This window comes from Filicampus tigris, chromosome 13 (assembly GCF_054856515.1).
Source record: "Filicampus tigris isolate MCC_2025a chromosome 13, RoL_Ftig_1.0, whole genome shotgun sequence".
Classification (NCBI taxonomy): Eukaryota; Metazoa; Chordata; class Actinopteri; order Syngnathiformes; family Syngnathidae; genus Filicampus; species Filicampus tigris.
This window is the reverse complement of record NC_141229.1, coordinates 17,342,896-17,370,736: the sequence shown is the minus strand read 5'-3', so window position 1 is coordinate 17,370,736 and position 27,841 is coordinate 17,342,896. Positions and strand designations below refer to the sequence as shown.

The 27,841-nt window shown below is 40.7% G+C and overlaps 1 protein-coding gene across 1 annotated transcript in view; it reads left to right on the top strand.

Moving 5' to 3' along the window:
• The window catches only part of babam2 (BRISC and BRCA1 A complex member 2), a 91,487-nt gene that overhangs the window by 36,984 nt on the left and 26,662 nt on the right, over nucleotides 1-27,841 (top strand). The window contains exon 7 of the mRNA XM_086050415.1: nucleotides 19,019-19,128. Within this exon, the coding sequence (XP_085906541.1) occupies nucleotides 19,019-19,128 (110 nt within the window). The remainder of the gene's footprint in view (nucleotides 1-19,018; nucleotides 19,129-27,841) is intronic.

The following is a 27,841-nucleotide window of genomic DNA, read 5'->3' as shown; positions in this document are numbered from 1 at the left end:
CGTCACAGGTCTTTCACAATTCTCTACAGATCTCAAAAACAACACCTAAATGCACGAACAAACATACGTAAACAGACATATATTCACCTTCACGCACACGTTTTCATGACATGCAACTATGTCACGTGAATGAGACACACAAAAATTGTGGCTCATGGCGTATGACTCTTACACCCATCATTAAGGATTTAAGGATCTGTTAGGGCTGTGATTAAATGAAATGTCAGTCAGTCATTGCAGCCTGCTTTGTTGTTTTTACTCTTCACTGTGTCATTTTTGACGCGACGCAAAAAAATATGTCGAGCAGCACAGAGAGTGCACCAAGACAGTGGACACCAATTTGTCTTTATATTTACACCTATCTTGCTCCAAGAAAAAGCTTGCTCCTTTTGCGTGACTGTCAAGAGAGATTGTCCCAAAGCAAGTGGTTGTAATTTGTGGCCTTGCCGTGCCCTTGCACGGTAAACAGTGACTCAGGAGCTCAGGAATCTTAAGAGCTATAAAATAATTGTAGGTTCATCCCAAATGTCCCTATGTGGCTTGTTACCTCAGCTCTGCATTCAAAGCTACACAAAAAAGATTGTTTTCCCTGCTGAAATTGCAGTCTAATGTTTACTACAGCCCTCTGCTCATTGCAGTCGTTATTTGCCAAAAAAAGATGATTTTGTCTCTCAAGTGAAGGTTAAGTGCATGTTAAGTGCTGTTGAAAAACTGGGGTATTTATGTTTTTTATAATGATGGAAATGTTTCTAATCGTCAGGGAAATTATTGTCCAAGTTTACTTTGAAAAGAGTATTTCATGAAAGGTAATCTTTGGAATATCATCAAAACTGTGAAATATTTTGTGTTTTCCTTCAGGAAAATGTTTTGGGATTATGGGGTTTTTCTTTATTGTAGTAAAAATGTAATTATCATTTGTGTAATCTTAAAGATAAATTGCATCTAAATCTTTTTTCTTAATAGAGAAAAAATATAATTAAAACTGAAATCTTGGGTGTTTTAATTAAAAAAAAATGTTTTGGATTATGATTTTTTTTATTGTAGAAATTATGACAATTTCATGTACTTTTAGGGATGAATGGCATCTCACTCCTTTTTCTAGGTAGAGAGCGTTTGATTGTGAATTTATGTTAGCTTGGACATGCAAAAGGCATATTGTATGTTTTCTGAAAGTGTTTAAAATTACCCAATTTTTGTGTTTTGAAAACGTAAAGCCCCGTTGATAAAAGTAGGGGAAAATCAAATATATCAAGCTGCATTCATTTTGATTTCATAGTGCTTTTGAAAATCCTGTTGCCGAGTGATGGCGTGTCTGTTTACCACTGTGACATGGCATTTAGTAGGAAAGCAAGTTGCCCAAAAGACATCGTCAAGTAATTGCCAGTTTGGGCTTCACTAATGCAGTGTACGACTGAAATCTGAAAAGGCCAGCCAATGCTTCCACGCAGATAAACAATTATGTGGCTTTTTAATGGTAGATGTATTATAGCTTTGGTATACGCTTGAAGATGAATTTAAATGTCACACATCTCTGAAACAAAACTGGGATATGAGTGTAAATTAGGAATTCCTACTCTAAAGATGTGATTATTGTCCCGATATACTGTATCTGTTACTGAATGCTGAAATATTTTCTCGGCGCTCTCTCTCTCTTTCTCCGATATCTAATATCATATACTGGACAGTATATTATCAATGGCAAACTTAACGTCTAATGGTGGCCTAATGGCATGGCGCTACACAAATGGCAGGAAATGCAACATCCTTTTCTAAGATTTGCTGACACAGTGAACTGAAACTATGAACAAAAAAAGGAATCCGTGAGTTGGAGGAGTAGGTTTCATCAATCCTCAGTTTGGTTCATTTGTGATTAGACAAAAGGGCTCTCAGATCATGCTACACACTTCGAATACGTGTCAAAAATAGCCCAAATTGGTTCATTTTTTACCCAGTCACTGAGTTATTATAGCACAACAGTAGTTCATTTGACCCCTCACAAGTAAGCAACATCAAAACTGATTCGATTTCTGACTGGCTTTGTACACTTGCCATGTTGCACACTGCTGTTGTCTTCTTGACGTGACGTTACACTTGCGGGTTGCCACTCGCCAGGATCAAATTACAGAAAAACGATTACTTTGTTGAATATACAAAATAAATATGAATTTTTTTTTTATTTTTATTTTTTTTTGTATGATGTTTAATTACTTCACTTTGACTTCATTTGGCATTTTCTGCCATTACTTCACACTTGAGGTTTAAGGCAAGACAGCTTTTTTTGATATAGCTAATTTCATACACAAGGCAACTCATTGTGCTTCACGCAAGCAAAGGCACAACACCTAAAAGCATTTCCAAACAGAACAGTTAATGACTTTCATAAGCAAAGCAAACAAAAGTACCAGTATCTTACCAAAATTACTAAAACAATGTACAATGACAACATTTTAACACATCAACAGAAAACCTAACAGAAAACTTATACATATACATTTAAAATGATTAAAAAGTGAAGAAAATACAGGTTTCTAAAATTACTAAAGAAAAAAAAGTGATTTAAACAAATGATTAGAAGACTTTAGTCAAAGACATGGTGGAAAAAAAGCAAAGTTTTTAATCTGGATTTAAAAGCATTTACACTCTGGGCCCACTTCACTTTAGTACAATCTCTAAAAATATTAATTATGTTATGCAATGGCATAGCTGTGATTTTGTCATTCTATATCCAACTAAAATGGACCCAAAACCCACAGCAAGGGGCGCTCGGGTAGTACCAAAATCTCTTTGTGGCAGGCCTGAGGAATTTACTGGACACACTGTTATATTTATGTGATAACTAGCATATTGTCGCTGTCCTGTGAAAGACACGTATGTCCAGTTTTGGAAATGTTTTTAATTTTCATGTTAATGCGATGTCTGTAATGCGGAAACACCATTCACATAAAAATAGGAAACATTTTTAAAAAACAGACTTACGTGTTTTTCACAGGACAGCGACAATATGTGAGGTTTTACATTCACACAGTGCGAGCTGGAGACGTTACACATACATTTAAATTGTGTAAAATGTATATGAAGAAACTAAATCTCAAGGTTGAATTTTCCTGGAATTGAACTAAAACTAGATAATTACCTGGTTAACTAGGAAGTTACTTATATGATACCCAATTCAGCTAGCTAGCTAGCTGGCCAGCTCAAAATAGACATTACCCGAGGTATTTTAAACAAGCTTCATTGATTAATTTGGTAAAGACAAAAAACACAAAAGATGCATCATCAAACATGTGCTTCAATGGTAACTTCTAAATGATTAGCAACATATTCTTAGCCAAACCTACAAACGAGACTCGACAATAAAGATGCTACTTCAAATGGAAACGCAACACAGATAATGTGAATTCTATACCAAGTGTGAACTAATACATAACTTTACCTTGCCAAGAGAATAACTTCTCCCTGTGATAATTTGCGCCCTTATGGAGCCTGGATTGGCCAGGTGTGGAGATTCAAAGTTGATTGGGTGGATGCAAGTCTGTCGATGTGATGAAGCCATGATGTTCGAAGCAAAAAAGCAAAAAATCCATCCGCTCTGCATGCCAGATATTTTATAGATAACTCGTAATGGGCAAAACATGTCATAACCCAGTGATTGAGTAGAAATAATAACCCAACTTGGATTGAGGGATTTTGACCCAGCTCAATGCTAACCCAAAATGGGGTAAAATATTTCATAACCCATCACTTGGGTAGATGAAACAACCCAATATTTTTAGTGTGTAGCAGTGTGTATTATTATAAAGTGCATTAATCTAATTGTGTATGGTTAATTTAAACTGCCTTTCGTCCAAAGTCAGCTGTGATCTTCAGTTCCCTGCTGCCCTCAATAAGCCATATAGAGAAGCTGGATGGCTGGATGTATGGATGCATCAAAAATACTGACTTAATGAATGTGATTAATAGGTTAGATTTTCCAATTGTGTTCATTTCTCTCTCAAAAAGTTGTTACTAATGTAATTAACGGGATTAACAGATTTGACTTTCTTCGTTTGTTCATTTCGCTCTTAAAACGTTGTCCAGGAGGTTTCCATCCCGTTTTGAAGTGTCCTTGACTTTACTAAAGTTTTGTCTTGAACTTTAAGTCTGGAATTGTTATTACCTCTGGCAAGTAGGCTCTGTGATCTCCCAAGTCTTTCGATTTATTTGAATGTCTGTCTACAGGATTATGCAAAACTAGCAGACAGTTTGCATTGTGACCCAAGAAAAATCTCATTACATTTGGAAGTTCAAAAGGAAAGATCCAGAAGTAACACCGGAAGATTTCTTACTCATGAAATATTACAGGTATATCGATGGGGGAAATACCCTTTTGTCATTTCAGTAGTTTTTGAAGATTGGCTTAATGGCCTTGGTGGAAATTTATGCTTCAGCTTGACTGCATCTCCTTGTCAGAGCTTCAAAGGTTAATCACGCTTATGTGTAATTCCTATGTTCAACATTTTTAGGAGTCTTGCTGTGGCCACTGCCAGGTGGTTTAACATCTGGTAGTCCAGAGTACTATCCTGCTGAGAAAATGTCTCAGAATTGGAAAATTTAGTGGGAATCGAGCTGAACTTGCTTCTTGCAATGTTAACATGCTTTCATCTTGTGATAGTGCTGTGTGCTGAAATCAAAGGACACCCGTGCACTGGCGTGTAAAATAAATCATTGGGGCACTTGACTAATTTTCAAGACCTCCCTGAAAAAAAACCTCCTGCTGGACTATTGCAAGTACAAAACATTCTAGGCAAATCCAGTAATCTCATCAGTACTAAGACTTTATTTTCCCTCTTTTTAATTTTTTTCTTTATACTGTGCGCTTTCAAATCCAGTGCGGGTGTTTACAGTGAAAAAGATGACAATTGTGGGTGTTCATGTCCCGAAAGTGAAGAGATGGAAAACTGATCTTAATTCACACATAATTATCATTAGGTAAAGAGTAATAATATGATTTTATTTAGGAGAGTAATTATTAGTTCAGTGTTTTCCAACCTGTGGAGCCAAGTCGCATGTTTTACATAAGAAAAACCTCATTGTAAACCACAAAACCAAAATACCAAATTGTATGCATACTGAAATAATGATCTTGTCTCAGTTCAGTCACAAATGTTCTTACTCTCTGAAATTTAGGCTTGTATAGTTGAATACAAAGTTGATGCATTTGCAGGGAAGCATGACTTATTATGTTGTATGAATGGCAACAGATGAATACACAGGACAATATAGAGATGCAGAAGTTTCAAAATAACATTCATATAGCCTATCCATCCATCCATCCATTATCCATACCAAAGTCAAAAATAAAATTTGAATGATTTCTCCAAGATCCGTAGCAGAATTGTTAAGGGTGGATCTTATCGATACTCCTTTTTAAAAATTGTTTAATTCAGCCCTGGAGCCAGTTTAGCCCTGGTACCCATCCCTCGCCATAATCTTAGAAAGGCCGTTCATGCTCAAAAACCCGCTTTATTAAAACAATGCTGCAAGGAAGAGTAAGCCAAAATAAATCCACTGAGATGTGAAAGCCTCATTGCCAGTTACAGAACAAGTTGGATTTCAGTTGTATCAGTCGAGAGCGGGCCAAACAGTTTTCAACTTTTTTACAACGGCCAGGCAGCTTTGAATTCCCCATCCACCCCCCCCCCACCCTTGTAATTTAAATTATCTTTAAAAAATTGCATTACGTTAACTTGGGTTAGCTCTGTGTGACATTTACTCTTCCTTGCAGTATGATGATTTTAAATATTAATGTGGGGAAACTATGCACAAAAGTAATAATTTATTTCAAGTAATTCGAAACGAGGTCAAATACTTTTTCATGGCATTGTTTATGACAGGAAGCAGTCAAATGTTACAAGTCTTTAAAAATTGGACGTCTTAGAAGATTTCCAATTTATGAAAAGTAAAAAAAAAAAATAATAAAGTCACAGGTATTGGATGGAGCTCAAATCCTCTCACTAATACTGCGGTAACCCCTACATGACTTTCTAATGCCAAAGGTCACACCCTACTCCTGTCTCCCTTGGTGATTTCGATCCACTGTCACCCCTGCCCCCTTAAGCCACCCACGCTATTTCTCCGCATGAACATTCCCACCTACCTGCTTGAGCTTGAAACCCCTGCAGAGCAGAAGCGTATTCTCAGGAGAGCATCCACTCCACCACCCCCCTTTCCTGCTCTTCTTCCTCCGTCCCCAACACCATTCTATCCCCCACACACAAACACACGCACACACAAACACACTTCCCCACGCCTCCATGGAATTACTTCCATCTGGCCTACTTTCCGCCCTCGCTGTATATCAAGTTGTACATCGCATGTTGTTTTTCTGCAACACCTTCAAATGTTCATCTTCCTATTGCTGTGTTGTTTTCTTCTTTTCAACTTCGGGTCATCTGGCTTACCTTTAACTCTGAAATATCGGTCCTTCTGCTGTCTGTGCTCTTCCCATCTCCAATCAATAATATACTTCCAAATAAACAGCATAAAATCCCATTTTTTTAATTCTCCATTCATTCAGTTTAAGCCACCTTAGGAAAAACTTTTTGATAGAATTTGTAGTATTGTGTCTTGTGATTTGTACCTGTGTGGTAGTAAGAGGAGTTAAGGTCTTTTTATCATTCTGAGATGCAATTTTAGTGTGTGCTTCTATTATTTTAATTTGACTCTGGTTGACTCTTAAATCTTAAATAAGATCCAAATACGATATGTCGATCTTTTGTAAAAGGTAGATTTTTTTTTCTTTATTATGATCCTAAATGAATGAAATCACTCTCTCACGCCTCCTCACCTATTGTCACAAGATCTGCTCTGTGAACTGTATGTCAAATATAGTAGCTACATAATAAATACAACAACTAATATACTTCATCAAGGCACATATTTACATAATTCTTAACGTATTTAACTATACCTGATTTCAATAAAGTATTCTTTATAAAATGAAATAGATTTGTGATTGCTCAGACAGATGGTCATGAGTGCCGTCATTTATGTCAATTATGCATAATTACTTGTAATGTCATTGAGTTTTTGTAATTCACAGTTTACGACCACCGCCACCAAGTGCCATTACCCCCAAAAACCGGGCAAGAGGTTACATTGGTCCAAAACCTGAATAATCTCATTAACAGTGCAGTGGGACAAAAACACCCCGCAACACTGTCAGCGAAGCATGATTAATGCAATTACAATTATTGCCTCGAGAAATGCCACTCTAACCAAACTATTGCACCATTGTCATCATTTTAAATCTCATGTTTTCAGCTGAACGTCTGCAGTGAGCTGCATTGCCTTTTTCGAAAGGTGTGACGTCAACTCAGCACAATCGCTCATCAAACATCTTGGGATTTGGACTAAAAAGACATTTGACACGGTGCAAGCACTGGTGGTCAGATGCAACTTATACCGACTGTAATGAGAATAGACATTCAGCAGCCAATCATTCACACCCTGAAACACATAACGCATTTTATATTCCACATGCAAGTGATCATACTTGAGTCACCCTTTGTGGCCAGAAGCCCAAACATTACACTCTTTGCAAATGCACAGACAACAAAGGCCACAACATGCTATCAGTGACACAGTGACAGTATTAGTGGCACTTGGCCACAGTCACTCTTGTGACTTGTTTCAGTGAAATATGATCTGCTTGCATATCAATGACACATCCATTGGTCATATTGTACATGTTCCAAAGACTTTTAATTTTGGCTTGGTTCCCGTCTCCATCACTGGTATATTTGGAAAAGAAAATAGTTGACTATTGCTATAAACGTTATATAATAACCTCCGAAAATTCTGCAACAGGTTCAGTTGAAAGGATTTTTTGTAAACATAAAATGTTGTCACACTAATAACATAACTGCCCAACTCGTCTTTAGTCTTTAGTCATTTTTGCAACATCTGCATTGGACTATGGAGAGTCATTTTCTGCAAAAATCTGACTTTGGCAAAACATTTTGTTAGGCAGATATGTTGTTAGCATTATGATGTAATAGTACATGATGGAAAAAAATCAATTAGAGCGTCTCTATTATGAATTAGAGTTCCCTTCTAAAACTATTGATGGGCAACTTGAAAAATGATTAAAACAGTCCAGAACAGTGGTTCTCAAATGGGGGTACTAGTACCCCTGGGGATACTTGAAGGCACTTTCGGGGGTACTAGAGATTTTAAAATATGTGTAAAGAATGCAGAAAAAAAGGAGCTTGATCACAGCAACTGCCTCCTTGCCACCAAGAATGACAAAGATCCTCAGGAAAGCACAAGCCCAAATGTCTCACTAAATGCAAAAAGACTCAGTTCCTTGCAACAATTGAATGTTCAGTTTGACACTTGGTAATGCTGTCAGTCTTCTTTTTAATTATTAAATAGATATTTTCAGACAATATTTTCAAAATTAAGTTTAAGGTTGCTTTTGGAGAACAGATTCTTATTGTGATCGCAAAGGTTTACACTATATTGATAGTTATTCTTGTGTGCACAAATCTTAAGAATTAAGTTAGTTCTCTTTTTTAAGTTACATCTTTTCATTTCTAAATAGTTCTAGAGATAGGACTGCAAATGGAGTTCCGAAGTTTGATAAATCAGACATTGATGGCATAGCACGGTGCATGTTTTAAGTCTTTTTGTTTTTTCATCCAAAACTGCTTTGAGCTAGTTAGGGGGTACTTGGCCGAAAAAAAATATTAGCTATAATATTATATTATAATATAGAGGTATACCAATGAAAAAAGGTTGAGAACCATTGGTCTAGACTACCATGTAGCCATTAAATGTTTTTTTTTTGTTTTGTTTTTTATGATTTCACCCCTAAATGCAACCAATTTTCAGGGGGGGGGTGGATTAGCCTTTCTATTTGACTGTGAAGTAGTAGTTAGTTACTACCAAGTTTTTAATAACACTCCTGTTTCTGTCACTGACTGATTACTGTGGTGTTCTTTAGTGTACTTTTAAATACTTGTTTTATGCAATTGTGCCACACCCTTGTAATTACACTTCTCTAAACAAATCACAGCAACATATACTTTTTGGGTTCGTCAGCACACTCCTCAGACAGTGCTTAAGGTCTGGAGTGTTAAGGTGTGTTGAGGTCCACACCATGCCTTCCAGGTGGAGCATATGTGTGCTATAATCCATTGCGCATTGTGTTCATGACAGAATTAATCCTTGGCATTGACTACAGCTATGAGCCAGGCTGTTTAATCATCTACCAAACTTGTCACACCACAGTGTAAAGTCAAACTATGAGAATGAGTGTTTGTTCGAAAGGAGTGTTTGGGAGAAAGGGAGACAGGCACAGTAAAAGGCAAATGCTTGAGATGAGGACGTTAGGTCCTCTTGGATATGCGTGCCATTTGGCTTGTGATGATTTGTGCTTGCCCTGGCATGTTTTGTACTTTGAGGTAGAGGGTGCAGGATTGTCATGGCCCCTGGAGTGCACCGCCGCCCTACCCCTTCCCTCCCCAGAAGCGGTAGTGCCACCACATCATTAGCAGTCGTATGCTCAACTTTCTTGCTCAATCAAAACACTTCACGTCATGGAATGGGCTGTGTTGGCAACTTCCACCTTGACCTTGAGTCTCTTGCCTTTTGGGGGGGGTGATAGCAAATGTCCAAGCCAAACCACCATAGAGTTGACACAAACATAACTGGGTAGGTCAGTATTATTTAACATCTTGTAAAATTCTTTCTCCATTGTTGAACACAGAGGGGAATGTAGGCGCCTGGTGTCAGTATGCCTGCAGAAGCTGTGATATGAGTATATCCACTCACCCTGTCAAGAAAGAAAAAAGATCAGCCATGATTTTTTCCCCCCATTCATTTCAATTAAATTAATTGCAGTCAAACACATTTCTTTAATCAGTTAATGAATCAACCAGTGGTTTGTCTTGACACCTTTTTTTTCTAGTGAAGGCCCAGAAACCTTTTAGTGACATTATAACATTCAAGAGGTCAGGGCAGGAGTAAAGTTATAACAATCGGCAAAGGCCTCCATGAATAAAAATACAGAGGCTACATCAGAAGATGTAAACCACTTATTAGCAAAAAAGAATAGGAAAGCCCTCCTGAAATTTGCTAAAAGAGTGTAGACAAGCCTAAAAATTCTGCTAGAAAGTTCAGGGACTGATAAGATAATGATTACCAAAGTGATGAAAATGCTAAAGAGATATATATACAAGTCCTTATACAAGAGAATATACAAACACTTTTTTTCTTATAGTTTGGTTTTAACTCAGCTGTCTGTTACTTAATATATATTAAAATTAGAGCTTGGAGTGGCACCCAAAATACCCGTTCCCTAATCGTGTCATTACTGTAACGCCATCTTCTTTCTACCGGTGGTAAGTTTTTGCCAACTTCCAAAAGATTAGTTGAAGAACTAATGTGTGATGTAACTCTGCTGATCCCGCTACGACAACAAAGATTTACTTTTCACAGCAGCGAAAAAAAAAAGCAAAAATTCTAGTTAGAGTTGAATTTTTGTGTTTTCGGAAATTTACTCTGAAGCCCCAACACCTCTATGAGTGTGTTTCGTTTGGAGAAGTAGTGCATGCTCCCCTTACAAAAATTTACAAATGCAGCCAATGTTATAAAGCAATCAGCAACTTGTGCTTGAACTGTTTCCTTTCCTTGTACTGCTTGACGCACTAGGCTCCGGCACTTCCTTTTTTGGAGCGCTCTGAATAAATTAAAGGGACGGTGATGGCCATGTTTTCACTAACAAGTTCAATTTATATATTTTTTGATCAGGAAAATGTTGAGGGTTGTCATTTTATCAATAAATTTGGGAGAAATGAGGAAATAAGGGACTCCATTAATAACGCCCCTTGTTAATGAGGAGAATGGCCGCGCCCACTAGCGTTCTGTCCCTGTTCGGCTGGAGTTCAATATATCAAAAGAATTATCCTCTCCTTGGCTGATTTATATGAGAATGAGGAAATGTGGAAGTGAGCAGAGCTACATAGGCTGGGACCAGTGCACACTGCTTCTTTGCTTAAAAACAAAAAACAAAAACAAAAAAAATGCTTCTTTGCTGATCACGGTTAGGACGAGCGAGGCATTTACCAGTCAGGATATTTACAGAGACTGAAGTGGAAATGAGTAGACGTGCTCATTTATTTGGATGTGGAATGGCCCCATTTTCTGGACCGACAACACGCCGTCCAATTTGGAACGTAAACAGCCGAAAAGGTACGTTCCAATGCGGCCACACTCGGTTGCAGAGTCAGCCCCGCTGGAACTTTTTGTTCGCTGAACATTGACACTTGTTCCATGAGGGCTTACCACTAAAATCACAGGCGGTCATTTGACTACTTATGCTTTACATTTGACGATGTCACCCCGCCATATCACCTGCTATTTTGGCAGAGAATGGCCAATTTACAAATTAAAGTCATCTACTTGTAGCCAGTAGAGTTCTTTGTCAAATATCACGCAGATTTGTCGTTCAATAGTTGTTGCAAAAAAAGTTGCTAAAACCCCTGGGCGTTCTCACTCTCTGGCGGCTTTCTGCCTGACAACGCGCGCGACTGCTTGGGAGGCAACCCCGCGACTTGAAGATCGACGCAGGCTGGACGCAGAGTAAGGAGCTAATGTTGTTGTGCTAACTCCTTTTGTTTTAACGATCTGAAGCTAGTTGTTGCTATTAACCGTCCCATTATCCTACCTTTAGCCGGGGAGGGAGGGCGTAAAGCTCCAATCTGCCTACTGCTGCAAGCCGCCGTCTCTCTCCTGAGAGTTGACACGAGTTTAGCGTCGCTAAATGTCCGAAATATAACCAGTTGGTGTTCGTGTGTGCATTCATGCTCTTGTCCGCTTCAGCTTGTGAAAGTGGAGAAGCAATCGCCACGGTATTTTTGGTTTTGTGGAGGTGATCATGATGAGATCACGTTTTATTTCAATGAATCCAAACTATTGTGCAGAACACTTTTATACTTTCACAGGTTGAAGTAGACAAGAGTAGTAACGTGCATTTGCATGTTGGTGGCGATCGGTCACCGTTTTAGACAACAGAACTGACAAAGCGAGCAATATTACCACGCTTGGCTCCCTCCCGTGACATGGACTGCTGAGACCGAAAACATAACATAAGCCTTGCCCCAAAAAGGGGCGGGGAAATTGGTCGTAAACCTTATCACAAAAAAGCCCTTAAAACACTACAGAGTCTTTTGAGGTGGGCATTTTAGTACTAATGTCATTTTTACATGCAAACCTATTATATAAGTGCCAATGTTAAGCTCACCCAAGTGACCCTTTAACGACACATTTGAACAACCCTGCGTTTCTGAACTGTTGGAGTGAAGCAGTGCACGGCCGGAGCTTATCTCAGAACGCAACTCACAATTAAGAAACAGGGATTTTGGGGGTAAGTCTAAGATCAACTGTTCTTGGTCTCGGTTTTTGTAAAATAAATGTCATCCAAAAAATGTGACTCATACTCCTGAGCAACCTATGTTTTTTCTTCTTCATGATGCTTGATTTTTTTTTTTTTTTTTTTTTTTTTTAAACGACTTATACTCTGGAGTGATTTATAGTTCGAAAAATATGGTAAGTCTTGGTCACGTTTTCTACTTTAGGCCTGTCTGTTTCAATTCTTTTGCTCACCTGAAAATCGTATCTCATATTCATCTTTTTATCACCCATATGTTTTCAGTTCACTTGAGTGGTCGTGTGTACCCAGAGATTGGGACTGGCAGTCAGTCCAGGGAGTCCTGTGTCTTCTGCTTGCCACTGATCCTAAACAGGTTAAAGCGGTCGCAGATGAAGTGAAGGAATATGAGTTATGCTGCTTTTTATGATTTGATGAATTATGACGTGTCATGATTTGTTAGAAATTTGGTGTTACTGTGCTTTCTGTTGTTGCATGTTTAGAAGAGGGACATGAATAGCAGATGTGCACTCAGTATGCATGACTTCATAATAATGAGAAACCATTGTTTACTGGTAAACAAATACAGCAGAATCTGCCTAGTAACAGTCATTTGTTTTTTGAAAAATGACGTTGTTTTTTGCCCTTGAGAAAAAAAAGTGACATGCACAGTTGTCATCAGACAGCAATGATATTCTGTATAATTTGGTTCTGATCAAATCTCATGCAATTGCTAATATGCTCATCTTGACTTTAATAGATTTTGTAGGTGTCACATATCTTTATCCGTATCCCACATATCCTAATAATTTCATATTGTGATTTTCACATTGTCAATTTTTCGTTATAAAAGAATGTCATTCATATACTTACTGGAGTATTCAGAGCTGGCCTAGGAGCTGGAGATGTCCTTGCACAACAATTGTGCTGTCAGTCAAGCCACCCCATTTCATCAGGCATGACATTTAAAGTTGGGCGAAGAAGGCGGACAGTCTCTTTACCTCCTTCGTCCTAGGCCTGCAGTAGGGCCCCTGTGTTGCCTCTGTGGACGAATTTGTTTTTGTGTGTTTTGACTTTGGCCAGGCTTGGTCTGGCATAAGGACAGCTGTCACATCTCAAGCCTGTCACTTGAGACACAGAGGAGATGCCAGAGGCCAGGGCATCAGGAGACACAAGGACAGACACAGAGGAGACGAAAGAGAGCTCTGCGTTTGTGTGTGTGTGCAGCCATGTGTCCGAAAGAGTAACGGGGGATGGAAGACGTGGGGTGGCGGCCGTGAAGGGGTTGACCGGGAGGCACCCTCTAACCTTGATGTCCACACAGTACTGCACATTATTCACCCACCACTTTCTTAAATCTAGCCCTTGAGTAGTTGAGTCACATTCTCTCAGGCCAGGTAGTAAATACTTCTTTAACGTCCGAACATCTACCCTGCAGGATGCCCTGTTTTTTTATTTTTTTATTTTTTTCCTCTGTATCCTCTGACCGAGTGCTCACTGCTCATTACTTTCCAAAGAAGACGTTGTCTTCATTAAGGTTCTGCCCGTGGAGTCAAAGCCTTTTTTGTTTGCTTACATTTTATGTAAGCAAGCAGCAGTTAGGGTTAGGGTATAGGGCTTAAACTCCTTAAAGTACACATTTTGGGGTGTTTTAACGTCTATGGCACCCCGAGAATCAATAATCTTACACTTATAACAGCTGCTGCTCACCCTGGCATGGCTCAGTGTTAGCGTGGTCGTCTCCCAACCCTGAGGTTGTGGGTTCGATCCCCGGTCATTGTGACCATGTCAAAGTATCCTTGAGCAAGATACTGAAACCCCCAGTTGTTCCTGATGCTGCGTCATCAGTAGGTAAATACAGTGTGTACAGTGTGAAGCGCTTTGAGTACCAAAGGTAGAAAAGCGCTATACAAGTGACAGCCCATTTACCATTAACCCCACGCCCCTCTAGTGTCAGAGAACATAGCTTTGCGTCACCTTGAAGATCAGTGGCTGAATGGTTTTTCATTTGTATTGTCCATCCATCGATCCCATTATCTACCGCTTATCCGAGATCGGGTCATGTAGGCAGCAGCTTCAGCCGGTAGAAATATGAACATGGGCTGCATTTGGCCCCCGGGCCGCACTTTGGATATGGACCGTCTAAGGAAGGGCCCAGACACACTGTGAAGGAAACCCATTTCCGGCGCTTGTTTCTGGGATGTTGTTCTTTTGTTCACGACCCACAGCTCGTGACCATAGGTGAGGGTAGGAATGTAGATCGACCGGTAAATTGGTCTTCACCACGACAGACCGATACAGAGTCTGCATCTCAGCAGACGCTGCACCGATCTGCCTGTCGATCTCCCATTACATCCTGCCCTTACTGAGGAACAAGACCTCAAGATACTTGGGGCAGGATCTCATCCCCGACCTGGAGAGGGCACTCCACTCTTTTCCAACTGAGGACCATGGTCTCAGATTTGGAGGAGCTGATTATCATCCCAACTGCTTCACACTCAGCTGCGAACCGCTCCAGTCAGAATCTCAATCATGGCTTGAAGAAGCCAACAGTACCACATCATCTGCAAAAAGCAGAGATACAATACTGAGGCCACCAAACCGGACCTCCTCAACACCTCGACTGTGCCTAGAAATTCTGTACATAGAAATCGGTGTCAAAGGACAGCCTTGGCGTTGTCCAACCCTCACTGGAACCTATTCCAACTTACTGTCAGCAACGTGGACCAAACTCTGACATTGGTGGTACAGCTACCAAACAGCCCAAATCAGGGTGCTCGGTACTCCATACTCCCGAATCACCCCCTACAGAACTCCCAGAGGGACGCGGTCAAACGCATTCTCCAAGTCCACAAAACACATGTAGACTGGTTGGTCGAACTCCCATGCACCCTCGAGGACCCTGCTGAGGGTGTAGAGCTGGTCCACTGTTCCACGGCCATTATGAAAACCACATTGCTCCTCTTGAATCCGAGATTCGACCTCCCGACGGACCCTCCTCTCCTGCACCCCTGACCTTACCAGGGACCCTGAGAAGTGTGATTCCTCTGTAATTGGAACACACCCTCCAGCCCCCCCTTCTTACAAAGCGGGAGCACCACCCGAGTCTGCCAATCCAAATGCACTGTCCACGATGTCCACACAATGTTGTAGAGGTGTGTCAACCATGACGGTCCCACAACATCCAGAGCCTTTATGAACATGGGGCTCTGCTTCCTCAATGGAAGAGGTGTCAGTGGAATTGAGGACGTCTTCGAAGTATTCTCCCCACCGACCCACAAAGTTCCGAGTCGAGGTTAGCAGCACCTCATCTCCACCATACACAGTCTCAATGGTGCACTGCTTTCCCCTCCTGAGACGCCAGATGTTGGACCAGAATTTCCTTGAAGCCGTCCGGAAGCCATTTTCCATGGGCTCGCCGAACACTTCCCACGCCCGAATTTTGCCTCAGCGACCGCTGAAACTGCATTTCGCTTGGCCAGCCAGTATTCATCAGCTGCCTCCAGAGTCCCACAGGCCAAAAAGGGCCAATAGGACTCCTTCTTCAGCTTGACAGCATCCCTTACCGCCGGTGTCCACCAGCAGGTTTGGGCATTGCCGCCACCACAGGCACCGACCACCTTACGGCCACAGCTTTAATCGGCTGCCTCAACATTGGAGGCATGAAACATAGTCCACTCGGACTCAATGTCACCCGCCTCCCCCTGGATGAGGGCGAAGCCCTGCCGGAGGTGGGAGTTGAAACTCCTTCTGAGAGGGGATTCTGACAGACCTTGCCAGCAAACCCTCACAATACGTTTGGGCCAGCATCTTCCCCCACCATCGGAGCCAACACACCACCAGGTGGTGATCAGTTGACAGCTCCACAACTCTCTTCACCCGAGTGTCCAAAACACATGGCCGCAAATCCGATGTTACAACTACAAAGTCGATCATCTAACTGCGGCTTCGGGTGTCCTGGTGCCAAGTGCACTTATAGACACCCTTATGTTTGAACATAGTATTCCTTATGGAAAATCTGTGACGGGCACAGGAGTCCAGTAACAGAACACCGCTCAGGTTTAGATCGGTTCAGAGCGTTCCTACCAATCACGCCCTTCCAGATCTCACTGTCATTGTCCACGTGAGCATTGAAGTCCCCCAGCAGAACGATGGAGTTCCCAGGGCGCACGCATTCCAGCACACCCTCCAACGACTCCAAAAAGGGTGGGTTCTTTGAACTGCTGTTTGGTGCATAGGCACAAATAACTCTGCGAAGAACAACTAATGTTACTTTTGTACTGAAAACCCGAGAGATGATCTGACTCTCTAGTATGGTACAGTATATCCCTATGTCTGTTTTATACTGCTGTGAGGTGGCACACGCCTGGATGAGCAGCAACCGCGTGTACTGCAGAAGAAAACGTGACAAAAACTGGTTGATTCTTTAATTGTATTGAAGCAAGTTCTGCTTCCATACATAATACATTAGGAAGGAATGTAAATAGCTGAATCTTAAAGCGTTACTTTTTGCTTGTCTATTGCACTGATGCAATCTAACTTGTGGCAGCTCTTTGCTGTCTGTTGGAACGAGATGAGTTTGAATCATTCCACGAAAAGGCTTTCCCCTCAGCAGCTCCCTTGTTCTGACCGGATTTTGTGATAGTCCCAAGAAGACTGTGTACGAGCTGCCCCATGTTGCTCCTCTGGCCCTGTCACCTTCCTGCTAGTTCTCATCCATCTGTGTTCCCTGTCCCAGTAGAAAAATAAGCCTCTATTAAATCACTTTTAAAGACAAGAACAGGACTTGACAGCTACAAACTGGAGCAAAATAATCTCCTAAACCACACAAACCACTGCAGCCTCACATCTTCATGCCTGTTCCTATCTGTCCCATATCGTCAGCGGCAGAAGCCGCCAGCGCTGCTGTGAGACACAGAGCAGCCCTTGTTTACTGATGCAGACTATATTGATGTGAGCTGATTCCATCAGGCGACACTTTTGGATGCCACATACCCTGCAATCTTTCACTGCCTCTCTTCTACTCCCTATGTTTTTAGCCCCAAATGTATCTGCTTTGACAAGACGTACTTTCTCGTGGGCAAAAGGGCAGCTGATATTCTACAGTAAAGTATTTGTTGCTTGCTTTGACCACTACAACTTTAAAGTCCATTTTACAGCAGTCATTTGGACATGTTAAACAAACAATTGGACAAACAAACCCAAACTTTGGTGGAAGGCTGGAAAAAAAACACCACCACCACCACTTTGATGAATACTCTTGTGTTAACAAATGGTCTATACCACTTTATGAAAACATTTCAAGTGTTTTATTAATGATGGTTGTGGCCATGAAGGATGTCTGTTATGCTAATCTGTTTTAAGCAATACACAAGATTGTTTATATTTTGGGGGATTCAGCCTGTCTTCTTCCTGATCGACTTCACGTAATACATTTTCACTGAATGAATTTCTTTTTCCACCAATCAACCATCAACCATATTTTTCCTCAAGTGTAATATTAGTTTGGTTTTGTGATCAGCAGACCAAAATGTGCCCAATTAGCTCATGGGTCTGATCACATTGGAAGCCCCTTTGCTACAAACTGGTTGAACTGTGCCTCCATCCGTCATGTGTGGTGGTTAGATTTTCCCTCTCCATGGTGAACTGCAGCAATTATAACAAATGGATGAGTTCAAACCATCTGTAAGACATTTGATTATCACTGCAGAGCCTTTGTCATGGTAGGGAGAGAGCCCATAATATTTGATGTGAAATTGCACTAATGACAGTGCCCGAGAAGTGGCCATGCTCTAGGAAATATATCACACAATGAGAAACTCGAACCTCTGAGAGGCAGTTGAAGGTTTCAGCACGCAGCTCCGGGTGGCCTCTGTAAGCATCTCACACATGACTTGATTGGTGCTCCGAGTCATCAGCTCAGCCTCATGTTGCAGATGTTGAAACTAATTTAGCATGAAACAAAACAGATGTTTCTTCTGGTGTCTTTCCTCTTCTTCTTTTTACAGTCAATGATATTTGAGAACTTGAACAATTGTGTTCACATATAATATTGTTGTCTGCGTTTGTTGGATTATTGATTTCCATTTAGTCTAGAAAGATTCTTATTCTTTGTAGTACTTCAGCCAGATTTCATACGCTAACTATTACTAATATCTTTTCTGAATAATATTATCAGGACACAGAAAAGTGGTCTCACTCTTTCGCTTTAACCGGACAAAATGTACTGGAAATTTACTTTCACAGTCTTAGCTAGTAGTAGCCCTCATCTTATCCAACCATCCTAGATGCACGATAATAAAAACCCTACGACATTGGCCCCATACTGCAGGGGGCTGGGCTAAGCAGTGGCTCAGTTTCACCAGACAGTACCGCTCCTATAAAACAGAATCTTTCAACCAGGGATGTTAAGTGTGCTGTAATTCTTCATGCTTTGAGTAGTTTGACTGAATAATGTCTGAGACCTTTTATTAAGTCTGGAAACTGTTTTAAATTGTTAAAATTAAATGCATAATGTCTCGGTTATCACACATCTCTCAAAAGGACAGTATACAGTATGTCGAAGTAACTGAGAAGTTTACTTATATTTTCTTTTTCCTTGGCTAGGATACAGCACTGGACCCTGGAGAAGATGTCGCTCTTCTCTCTGTGAGCTTTGAGGATGCTGAGGCTACTCAAGTCTTCCCCAAACTCTACCTTTCTCCAAGTATTGAACAGTAAGTACATCAGGTTTTCCTCCAGGATATCACTGTACTTGGCTGCATTCATCTTTCCTTCAATTGCAACCAGTCATCCTGTCCCTGCAGCTGAAAAACACACCCACAACATGATGTTCCCACCACCATGTTTCACTGTAGTGATTGTTTTGGGCAGGTGATGAGCAGTGCCTGGTTTTCTCCACACACACCAAAAAGTTCAATCTTGATCTCATCAGACCATGGAATCTTATTTCTCATAGTCTGGGAGTCCTTCATGTGTTTTTTGGCAAACTTTATCTGGGCTTTCACGTGTCTTGCACTGAGGAGAGGCTTCCATCGGGCCACTCCGCCATAAAGCCCCAACTGATGGCGGGCTGCAGTGATAGTTGACTTTGTGGAACTTCCTACCATCTCCCTACTGCATCTCTGGAGCTCAGCCACAGTGATCTTTGGTTCTTCTGTACCTCTCTCACCAAGGCTCTTCACCCATGATTGCTCAGTTTGGCCAGGTCGAGGAAGAGTTGTTGTCATCCCAAACGTCTTCCATTTCAGGATTATGGAGGCCATAGTGCTCTTAGGAACCTTGAGTGCTGCAGAAATTCTTTTGTAACCTTTGCCAGCTCTGTGCCTTGCCACAATTCTGTCTCTGATCAGCTTGGACAGTTCCTTCAACCTCATGATTCATATTTTGTCTGACATGCACTGTGAGCTGTAAGGTCAGTTTAATTAAACACAGATGGACTCCAATAAGAGTGAATAACCATCTCAAGGAGGATCAGAAGAAATGGACAGCATGTGAGTTAAATATGAAGGTTGCTGCAAAGGGTCTGAATACTTATGACCATATGATGTTTCAGTTTTTCTTTTTAAATAAATTTGCAAAAATTTCTAGTTTTTTTCCTGTCAAGATGGGGTGCTGAGTGGACATAAATGAGAAATAAAATGAACTTTTTGATTTTGGTAAATGGCTGCATTGATGCAAATTGAAAAAAATTCAAGGAGCCTGAATACTCTCAGTGCCCACTGTATGCCTCACACAAAGCAGCTATCAGAAGAGCTCAACTTGAATGAAGCTGGAAAGAGTTAAGTGTCTCAAAATACCTACATGCCCATCAGTCCACACTAAAACAGATTCTCTACGAATGGAGAAAGTTCAGCGCTGTTGCAACTCTCCCAGGGAGTGGCTATCCTTTAAAAGCGACTGCAAAAGCACAGTCATTACAGTACAGAATGTTCAGGATGTGAAAAAAAATCCTAGAGTGTCATCTACAGACTCTGGCACTTGAACACACTATTGACATATTTATTCAAGCGGAACATTAAATAAGAATGCATATTTTTGGAAGACACCACGGGAACGCACTACAAATATTGCTACAGGGTTGAAGTTTTCAGAAGAGAACCTGAATGTTCCACAATGCCACTGCAACTAACTGCTGGGCCAGATGAACAAATGAAACAAAGTTGTAAGGAAAAAGGAAGGAAGATACACCACAACATGTAGGATGTGGGCGGGGGCAGGTGGGGGATGGGGCACAGCACACCACCATCAACACGTCATCCCAACTGAGAAGTATTCGTGGAGGGGGCCAATCATCACATGGTACTGTAACTGACGTAAATGAGTATGTACCTTGCGAGACGGAGGATGAGAGGAGGTCATCTGACAGTGACTCTACTTACTGTTGATTTGGTATTAAGCATATTTGTGGAGGAGTAGCTGATGTTTGGGTTAAAATGTAGGTTATACAGTGGTACCTCTACTTACGAAATTAATTGGTTCTGGAAGAAATTCCTTAAGTAGAAAACTTTGTAAGTAGACGTGTTTTTCATGTAAATACCCTAATCTGTTCCAAGCCCCCCAATATTCAGACATAAATGATTTATAAAGCATAAAAATGCATCAAAACATGTAACAAATACATGTTACAATTAGATTATTGCACAATAAATGCAAGTTGTGCATAATGTAAAAAACAAAGAATAGAGTAAAGAATAAAAATCCTCATCGCTTTTTGCCCTCTTTGGTTCATGTTCTCTCTCAGAAGTGGTTTTTGTCTGTGTTTTTTAAACGGGCGAATGTCAATACATTACGGTCATATTCTTTGGCTAGATCAACCAAAAGCATCCCTTTTTCATACTTTTCTATTATCTCTTGCTTTGTTTGTATGGACAAAAAAAACGATTTTTTCCTTTTTTTTCTTTTCCTTGTTTCTAATTCACATAAAACTATCGAAACACACCATGGCCCGAGGGGCGAATGATATATATATATATATATATATATATATATATATATCTAGCTACCTGTTTATCTACACACTTAAACACATACGGTAGAGGTCCCTCTTGGCCAATGGGATGCCAGGAAGATGCTAGGTAATAGCCAATGGCAGAGCAGCTATGAGTATGTTTTGCGTTAGGAAACTCCGGAGCTGCGAGTAGCAGCCCACACTGTATTTTTACCTTTTGTATCCCGTAATTTCTTTCGTAACAAGAGGCAATATTTTGCTCTTCTTCCTCTTTCCTCTAAACAGTGCCTTTTAACACGGCAGCAACTTTGCTGATTAAAACGGAAAGAGAAAATAAAGTACTTATCTTCATTTGTAAAGTGCTTTGTTACAGCTCTAGCTGTTATGAAATGCGCTATATAAATAAAATTGTATTGTATTGTATTGTATTTCACTGCCCACTGCCACTCCAGTTTGTCAGTTAACTTCTGCATACCACCTAATTCATAACCTAGGGCATAGCGCCTCGCCTGTTGAACTCCTCCACCTGAAGTCACATTCTGTTAATGGCAATTGTATAATATTGTATTGTAATTCCGGTTAGAGCGCCCCTAGCAGTGGAAGAAAAATCCACAGAATAGCCACACTTTTATATAAACTGCATGGTTCAAAACCTAGGAAAAAAGTAGAGGCTTATAGTCTGGAAAATACAGTAGATCATTGTCCTCCTTTTATTTTGTGAAACACTTTTGCCGATTAACTGCCATTGATGAATTTACTTGTCTTTTCACAGTCCAGCCATTCAATCCCAGGAATGTATTTATATATTTTTCAAATTGTTTCAAACGTTAGGGTAAAAGAGAGTCTGAAAATATCTGGCAGTGAATGAGTTAAATAAAACCACCATTCAAGTGAGAATGTCAACTAGATGAACACAACTTAAAATGCAATATAACTAGGGATGTTCCGATCAGGTTTTATGACACCGATACCGATCACGCATGAGTGGGATCGACCGATACCGATTCCGATCACATGGAATATCTGTATATTTTTCCATTTATTTATGGTGAGTGCTATGCAATATTATCTGAAAAAAACTGCCATATTATTGCCGTAATTTTGATAAAAATCTATACATATTTTCAAAAGCATGAAGAAATACAAAACTGTTGTTGGCACAATACAACAATTACTCAGTCACAAAGATAATTGAAAAACATAAATTTACCAGCTTTTGGTAACACAGTTTTTAACAGATCAAAATAATCAGCAGTCTCAAAAGACTTTAGTTATGCAAAAAGTCAAATAACATGCCACCAAAACATTGCATGGTTCAGAATATAATCAAAGTAGAAAAAATATTCAGGCTTCACTTGAATAAACTATTCAATGAGTTCCTAAATTGAAACGACTCATGAACTTGGTTTCTTGTCTTGTGCATAGACAAACTATCTTGTGCATTTGTCAAGGCGAAAAAAGTCACTGTTAATCTTTTTGTGAATTATAAGATGATATAGTCGGTCTGTTGCCCACAAGTGACCTACAATGCCTGTGGCAATAATGCCACTTATACTGCGCTGTGTCCGCCTTGACTTTATTCAATGCAGTGAGCCTTGTAAACTCACCATAGTCTCCCAATTGCTTGTTCTTCAAATGTTGGATTAAGTTGGTTGTGTTGAAACCTTTGGCCATGCTCCCCGCGCGAGTTACCTTTTCATGGCATATACAATATTACATGACGCAAACTCCACACACACAGAGGACAATGCTATGGTCACACCAACTGCGGTGATCTGAATATTCGATGAAAGCCTTTTATTGTCAATCAAAACCCGCATCTCATGCTTCGCAGCCTTGTGTTGCGTCCCTCCCCTCTGCTCGCAGCGGAGCCGCGGCTGCGTTAGGGAGCCTTTCTGGATGGCACGTTTCAATTGGAGTCATTGTAGCTCGCGCGGGCGGCCGCGGTTGCGTGCAGGGCGGCGCGAGTGATGCTTTTGGACGGAGGCACGTCGTCGCGTATTAAACAAATAAACTTTTTTGCCATTTTGTCTCGCAGCAGCCAAGCATGAGCTGCGGGTGATGGGGTTTTGATCGGCAATAAAAGGCTTTGATAGAATATTCTGATCACGTCATTTTTCACGAAAATCGGCCGGTCATGATCGGTGCCCGATCGATCGGTTAACCCTAAATATAACGCATGGCGCCTTCTTTTATAAATGGACACTGAATGAAAAACATCTCAAAGTGCAATTTAAGGCACATCCTCTTTCTTTATACATGGTAAGTGATTTAAAAACGTTTCCACATCATTGAAAAGGAGGATAAGAAAGAAAGCAAATCTAACCTGATCTTATAATTTCACATTATCTTTTATGACTGGGAGACATAAAGACTTGTACCTGTGTGACATAGAGGAGACGTGTCTGCAGCATCGGGTTACTCATTTCCCCATTTCACTCCCACCCATTTGTGCTGGGCACAAAAGAAGATACCTGGCATAATTTATCTATAGTTTTCATCTTTTCCTTCTCATAAAGAGTAGAATAGGCTTAAATGCCGCAGTGATAAGCAATTGTTGAGCAGCCTTTGTCTTGGCCGCTGTCCCTGACACATCAGGGCGATGTCGCTTCAAATGGGTGGCCATGCCCAATGCATTTCCACTTTCTCGTGTCACAATGCTTACCTACCGTCATGGTTTTACCAACCTACTTTTGTCATCACTGTATTTTACAAGGTTGCCTCAATGCTCCCTCGCATACATGCGACTTACTTGATGCAGGATAGTTTTCAAGTTCGTCTGCTCCTCCGCTAGCCATGATTACCGCTGCGCTTGACTAGTTCATGTGGATTGAACATGCTGCCTTCATGTGAACATGCACACATTTTTTTTTTCCACAAATCAATCCACGGACCATGTGCGCGCCCAATCGTGGCGAGTGAGCCGTACGGATCACGGATCAAAGATGGATGACCCATTGAACCGTTCACCGTCTTGTCTTGTCTTGGTTGATTTAGTGTATGAATACATCTGTCAGTTTACATGTGAGTACGTTAGTCTACATGTGTTTGAATTAATACATGCCAGTGGGTTTTTATATTGTGGATGTATGTGTCTGTGATCATGTTTTTGTCGCACCAATGAGTGACTCTCGTTCACGTGTGTGAGAGAGAGAGAGAGAGAGCGCCAGGTATGGGCCCACTCTGACCTCAGGGCCCAACGGTCTGGGCTTTCGTGCTTAGAATAATCTTGACCTGATGTTTATTTACAAGCACACGCCCCGTCGCACCAGGTTAACAGACCTCTGCCCCTCCTTGCTTGCCAAACGCCTCCCCTCTGCCTCCCCTTGCGCAATGTTCTCTCCTCTCCTCTCTGCCGCCTGTGTTTTGTCCTGCTCCGGCATCTATTCCTCTCCATGTGATCAGATGCTTCCCCTTCTATTCCTGACCATCCCTATTTTTGACCACTTGTCTCTCATCTTATATTTTTACTTATAACCACTAGAGCAGGGGTGTCAAACTCACCGTTATGACTAAAAGCACACAAATGTCCATTCGCCTCATATTATTACAAATACGCCACAAATTAGTGCATAACTACTTTCAAAATAAAAAACCAATGAAAAGTGTTCTATTATTTTTTTCATTTTCAAATGGTATCTGGTAACAAAAATGCTTGCAATCATCGATGTCATTAAAGGTGAAGACAATTTGCAATTTACCGTTAAGTATTTTAGGAAGAAACATGAAGGCACATGTGTCATATGATTTGCTTTCACGGGCCAAATTAAATGATATGGTGGGCCAGATCTGGTCCCCAGGCTTTGAGTTTGACATCTGTGCACTATTCCAACTAATTTTGAAATGAATTCGACATCCAGGATGTTATGTTGCGCATACATTCGGTGTAATATTACCGGCAAGTTACAATAATATTACACCAGTACAATTTAATGATACCAAATACGATCCAATACAAAACTGTATCAAAACGTATGACTTTACAAGTGTAATAATGCACGTATTTTTATTGCCACTACCACAGATTTAACTCTGTTTATTTTCGTTTTATTCTGTTTGACTGCAGTAATAAAGTAAAATAGTTTCGTTATATAAAGAGAAAATTCGGATTATTATTTTTGTAAAGACTTTTTGACACACATCTCCTGTATTGGATCTACCTTATAAGGTGGCCGGTAAGCAAATACTAAATATAGCCTCACTAACGGCAAGCCTTCCCGTTTTTAATTACATACACGTTTTAGCCTTGCTGTGAGGGGTTCTTCTTTAAATATGCATTTTGCAAGCACTTCCAGCATACATTGTATGTATGTTACTTTTTTGCAGTTTTGCTCAAGCCTCTCCTCCTCTGCCAGTTACATGAGGAGATGAGACAGAAGGAGGCTAAAGGCGGTGTGGTGCAGCGTTTGAACTGAAGAGCTCTGGCGCAGAAGTATAAAAAAGGGTGGTTGACGGTGCTGCAGCAGAGGGGGTTTGATAAATGAGGAAAGCAACAGTGCAAATGCAGAAGCTTCATAGTAGCACTTGGAGCCAAACTCTCATTTGCCACCCTCCTCTTCCTGCTCAATGTTCGGCTCTTTCTCTAAAGACATTTGCACATATGCATATCAAGGCCCTCTCTGAATATACCCCGTTACATGCTTTTGTGCACCTTTTTGTCAGCTGTGTGGGAGTGTGTTAATTCATGACCCGAGGCGGCTTCTTCACTGTTGTTTAAAAACAAATGGTTGCATGTGTGTACGAGTTTGTGCATGATTGCATTTGCTGTTATTCATCATGGATGCTCCTTAATTTCACATGGGAATGTGAGTTAGCCCGCCTTTTACCATACTTGTGTTTATGCAAATGTGTTGCCCTGTTAGTTTCCATACATGTCCTTGCTGACCCTTTTTAGTCTTGTAGCATGCTCATTATCTCTACATTGGCTCTGCTGAAGAGGAAAATGTGTTTGTCTGCCGTATTTTTCTGGCAAGCTTTTGACAGACAGCGACAGTGAGCATTTATCCAAGTTGCTGTAAATTTGAAATGATGAAGCTTAAGTTCCCTTCATATCAGCTAAACAATTGTTTAAATCAGTTCTTACTCTGTTGTTTTTTAGAAATCCAGCAGCTATACTGTAGCCTGTGTCAGAATTGGTTTGGACTTCATTAATTAAACATTGCAACATTTTTGTGTTCTTTAGTGTTACAATTATCGTATTTGCCACATTTTGCTGGCCATTCTGGCCATCCATCCTCTTTCTGTCTTTCTACTTCCTGCTGCACTGTCTGCCTTATTTTTTTTACCTGATTTGTTTTTCATTTATAACATTTATAATTTTGCCTCCTGCCTGATCTCAAACGCCCCCCCCCCCCAAAAAGATCTCTTTGCCTTTTCTTTCCTACGTCTGCAGCCTGTTTCCTCTCTTGCCATCTCTCTCCGTTTTCTATCACTCCCTTTCCTCCGCTGATCCCTCTGGCTGATCCTCAAAGGGAAACGAGTGAGTGAGTGGGACTTAAAAGCAGGAGAAGCGCTCTGCTCTACCCAGCAAGGTCGTCGCTCACTCGACTGAAACACAGAGAGGAAAGATGATATAAATATATAAAAAAAATCAAAAAAAAATCAACACACTGGAGAGGAACGCATTTCCCTCTCTCTCTCATTTTGTCTTCCTTCCACCTTTCTACTCTTTTCTCCCATCAAGGCTGGGTTGTTTGATATCTTACTTTCATTCTCCTTCGATAAGGCCTGGTATCTACGAGAGCTGAACAAAACTTGTAAGCCCCCCTGAGCTACAGCGTTGTACCTATGTTTCTATTCCCACTGGCTCCCGCTTTCTTGCTCTCTCTCGCTACATTTTCTTCCGCTGTCTTCAAACAGCCCGTCACTGTAATGTTTTCGGCCTCACAGCAAGGGAAGAAAAATATGTTGAAGTGCCCCGACAGACACCCACATTTTTGCCAGTAGTGCATTGTTAATGCGCCTCGGTGCATCTGCTCCTCGCTTTGATGGGACTGTATGTTTCCTTTTCTGTAGCAATTATTGATTTTGAGAAGTATAAAAAAATCACCTTGTTTAAAATTCATTTGTTATATAATATTTATCAGCCACCCAGAAGGAAGTATACTCTGAAAAGCATAAGTTTCATGATAGCAAGCAATAACATCTGAGGAAAATAAATTGGGCTTTGGGTATTTGCTTTTGAGATAAAGCTCCCGCAAAATGCCTTTTTCCGTTGGCATGCTATGTCCAAAAAATAAACAAAACAAACCCCGGATTCAATTGAAGTTGGGACGTTGTGTCAAACGTAAATAAAAACAGAATACAGTGATTTGCAAATCTTTTTCAACCTATATTCAGTTGAATACACTACAAAGATGAGGTATTTAATGTTCAAGCTGATGAACGTTAATGTGTTTTTTGTATCATGTAAAAGCTGTGAATACTTAAAGTTTCAAAGGTTGATACAAGACATGGCGAAGATTCCACTGAACGACATG